The sequence below is a fragment of the Gobio gobio genome (assembly GCF_949357685.1).
Source record: "Gobio gobio genome assembly, chromosome: 14".
In the NCBI taxonomy this organism is placed as follows: Eukaryota; Metazoa; Chordata; class Actinopteri; order Cypriniformes; family Gobionidae; genus Gobio; species Gobio gobio.
Genome location: NC_137107.1, coordinates 51,248,571 through 51,256,070, shown reverse-complemented (window position 1 = coordinate 51,256,070; position 7,500 = coordinate 51,248,571). Strand labels below are relative to the sequence as shown.

General features: G+C 35.2%; 1 protein-coding gene across 1 annotated transcript in view; it reads right to left on the bottom strand.

The window, feature by feature from the left end:
• The window catches only part of ric1 (RIC1 homolog, RAB6A GEF complex partner 1), a 96,403-nt gene that overhangs the window by 26,628 nt on the left and 62,275 nt on the right, over positions 1-7,500 (bottom strand). Inside the window, exons 9-11 of the mRNA XM_079835904.1 lie at positions 6,061-6,205; positions 4,229-4,277; positions 3,969-4,121 (exon numbers count right to left, since the gene is read on the bottom strand). Of these exons, the coding sequence (XP_079692030.1) occupies positions 3,969-4,121; positions 4,229-4,277; positions 6,061-6,205 (347 nt within the window). The remainder of the gene's footprint in view (positions 1-3,968; positions 4,122-4,228; positions 4,278-6,060; positions 6,206-7,500) is intronic.

Here is a 7,500-nt window from a genome sequence, read left to right as displayed (position 1 = left end):
GACTGATTAGCTAACTAACTAATTGCTAGTTGGTCAGACTAGTTGGTGAAAAGTTAGTATTGACTACCTAGACAGTTCATTAATAGACTAATTGCTAGTTGGTCAGGCTTGTTAGTGAAAAGTTAGTATTGACTACCTAGTCAGTTCATTAATAGACTAATTGCTAGTTGGTCAGGCTTGTTAGTGAAAAGTTAGTATTGACTACCTCGTCAGTTCATTAATAGACTAATTGCTAGTTGGTCAGGCTTGTTAGTGACCAATGACTAGTTAGTAGTCACATAGTAGTAGTAAGTAGAAGTTACATAAAAAGGTCAATTTGTCTAATTTGAATCTGCAGATAAGACTGATTAGCTAACTAACTAATTGCTAGTTGGTCAGACTAGTTGGTGAAAAGTTAGTATTGACTACCTAGTCAGTTCATTAATAGACTAATTGCTAGTTGGTCAGACGCGTTAGTGGCCAATGACTAGTTAGTAGTCACATAGTAGTAGTAAGTAGTAGTTACATAAAAAGGTACATTGGTCTCATTTGAATCTGCAGATAAGACTGATTAGCTAACTAACTAATTGCTAGTTGGTCAGACTAGTTGGTGAAAAGTTAGTATTGACTACCTAGACAGTTCATTAATAGACTAATTGCTAGTTGGTCAGGCTTGTTAGTGACCAATGACTAGTTAGTAGTCACATAGTAGTAGTAAGTAGAAGTTACATAAAAAGGTCAATTTGTCTAATTTGAATCTGCAGATAAGACTGATTAGCTAACTAACTAATTGCTAGTTGGTCAGACTAGTTGGTGAAAAGTTAGTATTGACTACCTAGACAGTTCATTAATAGACTAATTGCTAGTTGGTCAGGCTTGTTAGTGAAAAGTTAGTATTGACTACCTAGTCAGTTCATTAATAGACTAATTGCTAGTTGGTCAGGCTTGTTAGTGAAAAGTTAGTATTGACTACCTCGTCAGTTCATTAATAGACTAATTGCTAGTTGGTCAGGCTTGTTAGTGACCAATGACTAGTTAGTAGTCACATAGTAGTAGTAAGTAGAAGTTACATAAAAAGGTAAATTTGTCTAATTTGAATCTGCAGATAAGACTGATTAGCTAACTAACTAATTGCTAGTTGGTCAGACTAGTTGGTGAAAAGTTAGTATTGACTACCTAGTCAGTTCATTAATAGACTAATTGCTAGTTGGTCAGACTAGTTGGTGAAAAGTTAGTATTGACTACCTAGTCAGTTCATTAATAGACTAATTGCTAGTTGGTCAGACTAGTTGGGGAAAAGTTAGTATTGACTACCTAGACAGTTCATTAATAGACTAATCGCTAGTTGGTCAGGCTTGTTAGTGAAAAGTTAGTATTGACTACCTCGTCAGTTCATTAATAGACTAATTGCTAGTTGGTCAGGCTTGTTAGTGACCAATGACTAGTTAGTAGTCACATAGTAGTAGTAAGTAGAAGTTACATAAAAAGGTCAATTTGTCTAATTTGAATCTGCAGATAAGACTGATTAGCTAACTAACTAATTGCTAGTTGGTCAGACTAGTTGGTGAAAAGTTAGTATTGACTACCTAGACAGTTCATTAATAAACTAATTGCTAGTTGGTCAGGCTTGTTAGTGAAAAGTTAGTATTGACTACCTCGTCAGTTCATTAATAGACTAATTGCTAGTTGTCAGACTTGTTAGTGGACAATGACTAGTTAGTACTCACATAGTAGTAGTCAGTAGTAGTTACAAAAAAAGGTACACTGGTCTAATTTGAATCTGCAGATAAGACTGATTAGCTAACTAACTAATCGCTAGTTGGTCAGACTAGTTAGTGCAAAGTTAGTATTGACTACCTAGTCAGTTCATTAATAGACTAATTGCTAGTTGGTCAGGCTTGTTAGTGAAAAGTTAGTATTGACTACCTAGTCAGTTCATTAATAGACTAATTGCTAGTTGTCAGACTTGTTAGTGGACAATGACTAGTTAGTACTCACATAGTAGTAGTCAGTAGTAGTTACAAAAAAAGGTACACTGGTCTAATTTGAATCTGCAGATAAGACTGATTAGCTAACTAACTAATCGCTAGTTGGTCAGACTAGTTAGTGCAAAGTTAGTATTGACTACCTAGTCAGTTCATTAATAGACTAATTGCTAGTTGGTCAGGCTTGTTAGTGAAAAGTTAGTATTGACTACCTAGTCAGTTCATTAATAGACTAATTGCTAGTTGGTCAGACTTGTTAGTGGACAATGACTAGTTAGTAGTCACATAGTAGTAGTCAGTAGTAGTTACAAAAAAAGGTACACTGGTCTAATTTGAATCTGCAGATAAGACTGATTAGCTAACTAACTAATTGCTAGTTGGTCAGACTAGTTAGTGAAAAGTTAGTATTGACTAACTAGTCAGTTCATTAATAGACTAATTGCTAGTTGGTCAGACTTGTTAGTGGCCAATGCCTAGTTAGTAGTCACATAGTAGTAGTCAGTAGTAGTTACAAAAAAAGGTACACTGGTCTAATTTGAATCTGCAGATAAGACTGATTAGCTAACTAACTAATTGCTAGTTGGTCAGACTAGTTAGTGAAAAGTTAGTATTGACTAACTAGTCAGTTCATTAATAGACTAATTGCTAGTTGGTCAGACTTGTTAGTGGACAATGACTAGTTAGTAGTCACATAGTAGTAGTCAGTAGTAGTTACAAAAAAAGGTACACTGGTCTAATTTGAATCTGCAGATAAGACTGATTAGCTAACTAACTAATTGCTAGTTGGTCAGACTAGTTGGTGAAAAGTTAGTATTGACTACCTAGACAGTTCATTAATAAACTAATTGCTAGTTGGTCAGGCTTGTTAGTGAAAAGTTAGTATTGACTACCTAGTCAGTTCATTAATAGACTAATTGCTAGTTGTCAGACTTGTTAGTGGACAATGACTAGTTAGTACTCACATAGTAGTAGTCAGTAGTAGTTACAAAAAAAGGTACACTGGTCTAATTTGAATCTGCAGATAAGACTGATTAGCTAACTAACTAATCGCTAGTTGGTCAGACTAGTTAGTGCAAAGTTAGTATTGACTACCTAGTCAGTTCATTAATAGACTAATTGCTAGTTGGTCAGGCTTGTTAGTGAAAAGTTAGTATTGACTACCTAGTCAGTTCATTAATAGACTAATTGCTAGTTGGTCAGACTTGTTAGTGGACAATGACTAGTTAGTAGTCACATAGTAGTAGTCAGTAGTAGTTACAAAAAAAGGTACACTGGTCTAATTTGAATCTGCAGATAAGACTGATTAGCTAACTAACTAATTGCTAGTTGGTCAGACTAGTTAGTGAAAAGTTAGTATTGACTAACTAGTCAGTTCATTAATAGACTAATTGCTAGTTGGTCAGACTTGTTAGTGGCCAATGCCTAGTTAGTAGTCACATAGTAGTAGTAGTAAGTAGTAGTTACATAAAAAGGTACATTGGTCTAATTTAAATCTGCAGATAAGACTTATAGTTAACTAACTAATTGCTAGTTGGTCAGACTTGTTAGTGACCAATGACTAATTAGTAGTCACATAGTAGTAGTAAGTAGTTGTTACATAAAAAAATACAATGGTCTAATTTGAATCTGCAGATAAGACTGATAGTTAACTAACTAATTGCTAGTTGGTCAGACTAGTCAGTGAAAAGTTAGTATTGACTACCTAGCCAGTTCATTAAAAGACTAATTGCTAGTTGGTCAGACGCGTTAGTGGCCAATGACTAGTTAGTAGTCACATAGTAGTAGTAAGAAGTAGTTACAAAAAAAGGTACATTTGTCTAATTTAAATCTGCAAATAAGACTGATTAGCTAATTAACTAATTGCTAGTTGGTGAGACTAGTTAGTGACTAGGTGTCAAACTTTAACAGTGAGTGGTAATGGATGTGTGTGTGTGTGTGTGTGTGTGTGTGTGTGTGTGTGTGTGTGTGTGTGTGTGTGTGTGTTTGTGTGTGTGTGTGTCTCACCGTGCACGGGTTGACGGTCAGCGCGCTCTTAATGAACTGAAACTGCAGAATCCCGGCCTGCTGGAGTTTGGGGTCTCCGTCCGCTCCGTCGGGAAGAGGCGCGGCGTCCGTGCTGCTGATCACCCACAGGTGATATCCCTCCACACCCCAACTCTGACAACACATGACAGCAACACACTTCTCAGACATCACACGCGCACATTGTGTTGTACAGTATTAGTTGTGTTGGTTATGAATAAAGAGCATGTTTCCTCCCTCACCATAGAGCTGATCTTCAGAGGGTCTTTCTTTGTGCCGTCCGAGCGATAACTGCATCAGGAAAACATCAGGAGAACATCAGGAGAACATCAGGAAAACATCAGGAAAACATCAGGAAAACATCAGGAACACACTTTACAATGAGCTTTCATTAGTTAACTACAATACTTCACACAAACTAACAATGAAAAACACTTATGAAGAATTTATTCATCTCAACATTTACTAATACATCATTCAAGTCAAAAGTTGATTCTGTTAGCATTAGACAATGCACTGAACTAACATGAACAGTAGAGCGGTTGGTCAGATTACTTTGTGACTAGTTAGTTGCCCCTAACTAGTTAGTTAGATAGTAGACTAATTGCTAGTTGGTCAGGCTATTTAGTAGTCACATAGTAGTAGCAGTTAGTAGTAGTTACATAAAAAGTTAGTCACTAACTCGTCAGTCCATTAATAGACTAATTGCTAGTTGGTCAGACTATTTAGTGACTAGTTAGTAGTCACATAGTAGTAGTAAGTAGTAGTTGAATAAAAAGGTACATTGGTCTAATTCGAATCTGCAAATAAGACTGATTAGCTAACTAACTAATTGCTAGTTTGTCAGACTAGTAAATGACTAGTCAGTAAGTTAGTAGAATAATTGCTAATTGGTCAGATTAGTCAATGACTAGTCAGTTAGTTAGACAAATTACTAGTTTGTCAGACTAGTAAATGACTAGTCAGTAGCCACTAGTCAGTTATTTAGTAGACTAACTGCTAGTTTGTCAGTAGTCACTAACTAGTCAGTTAGTAGAATAATTGCTAGTTGCTCAGACTAGTTAATGACTAGTCAGTTATTTAGTAGACTAATTGCTAGTTGATCAGACTAGTTAATGACTAGTTAGTAGTCACATAATAGTAGTAGTTAGTAGTTCCATAAAAAGGTAAGACTGGTCTAATTTGAATCTGCAAAAAATAAGACTGATTAGCCCAAACTGATTGCTAGTTTGTCAGACTAGTTGATGACTAGTCAGTTATTTAGTAGACTAATTGCTAGTTGCTCAGACTAGTTAATGACTAGTCAGTAGCCACTAGTCAGTTATTTAGTAAACTAATTGCTAGTTTGTCCGTAGTCACTAACTAGTTAGTTAGTAAAATAATTGCTAGTTGCTCAGACTAGTTAATGACTAGTCAGTAGCCACTAGTCAGTTACTTAGTAAACTAATTGCTAGTTTGTCAGACTAGTTTATGACTAGTCGGTTAGACAAATTGCTAGTTGGCCAGACCAGTTAATGACTAGTTAGTAGTCACATAGTAGTAGTAGTTACATAAAAAGGTTGCAAAAAAATAAGACTGATTAGCCCAAACTAATTGCTAGTTTGTCAAACTAGTTAATGACTAGTCAGTGGTATTAGTTAATAACTAGTCAGTTATTTAGTAGACTAATTGCTAGTTTGTCAGTAGTCAATAACTAATCAGTTAGTTAGTAGAATATTTGCTAGTTGCCCAGCCTAGTTAATGACTAGTCAGTTAGTTAGTAGAATAATTGCTAGTTGGTCAGTTAGTCAGTAGACTAGCTAGTTAGTAACTTATCAGTTAAGTTTATTCAACTGGCCCCAGGTCTTATTACACCACAATATTACAAGAAAGTAGTAAGACATTACATGTTTGCATAAAGAAAATAAAACCTGTTGTAATATATTAGTTATACAATATCAATTAATGCATTTATACTAACGAGATCTTATCGTTAGATGCAAAACTCAATCAGTGGCATCACCCGAGTGTTTAACAAACGCACTAATAAAGACGTGTGTGTGTGTGTGTGTGTGTGTGTGTTAGTGTGACTCACGCGAAGTCCTCTCCAAGTGTGCAGATGAGATGAGCTCCGAACACACTCCACAGGGACAGACCACCACAGTCCCACGTCACCATGGCAACACTGCAGTCCGGAGACCAGCGGATCATCTTCACAGGGCCCGTTTTATTCCAGACATCTGGGATAGAGCGGGATAGAGCGGGAGAGAGGGAGGGATGTCAGGCAAACTAAACCAGAAGAGCATGAGGATGTACAATTTAGTTTTCTCAGAATATCTGAAAAATTTAAATTGGGTTAAAAATCCCAGAATACAGCTTGGAAAATCCTATCTGTGGATCATTTGTGGGTTTATCCTCATTTAACTAGTTAATGACTAGTCAGTGGTATTAGTTAATAACTAATCAGTTAGTTAGTAGAATAATTGCTAGTTTGTCAGTAGTCAATAACTAGTCAGTTATTTAGTAAACTAATTGCTAGTTTGTCAGTAGTGAATAACTAATCAGTTGGTTAGTAAACTAATTGCTAGTTTGTCAGTAGTCAATAACTAGTCAGTTATTTAGTAGAATAATTGCTAGTTTGTCAGTAGACAATAACTAATCAGTTAGTTAGTAAACGAACTGCTAGTTTGTCAGTAGTCAATAACTAGTGAGTTATTTAGTAAACTAATTGCTAGTTTGTCAGTAGTGAATAACTAATCAGTTGGTTAGTAAACTAATTGCTAGTTTGTCAGTAGTCAATAACTAGTCAGTTATTTAGTAGAATAATTGCTAGTTTGTCAGTAGTCAATAACTAATCAGTTGGTTAGTAAACTAATTGCTAGTTTGTCAGTAGTCAATAACTAATCAGTTGGTTAGTAAACTAATTGCTAGTTTGTCAGTAGTCAATAACTAGTCAGTTATTTAGTAGAATAATTGCTAGTTTGTCAGTAGTCAATAACTAATCAGTTATTTAGTAGAATAATTGCTAGTTTGTCAGTAGTGAATAACTAATCAGTTAGTTAGTAAACGAATTGCTAGTTTGTCAGTAGTCAATAACTAGTCAGTTATTTAGTAAACTAATTGCTAGTTTGTCAGTAGTGAATAACTAATCAGTTATTTAGTAGAATAACTGCTAGTTTGTCAGTAGTCAATAACTAATCAGTTAGTTAGTAAACTAATTGCTAGTTTGTCAGTAGTCAATAACTAGTCAGTTATTTAGTAGACTAATTGCTAGTTTGTCAGTAGCCACTAACTAGTTAGTAAAATAATTGCTAGTTGCTCAGACTAGTTAATGACTAGTCAGTTATTTAGTAGACTAATTGCTAGTTTGTCAGTAGTCAATAACTAATCAGTTAGTTAGTAGAATAATTGCTAGTTTGTCAGTAGTCAATAACTAATCAATTAGTTAGTAGACTAATTGCTAGTTTGTCAGTAGCCACTAACTAGTTAGTAAATTAATTGCTAGTTGCTCAGACTAGTTAATGACTAGTCAGTT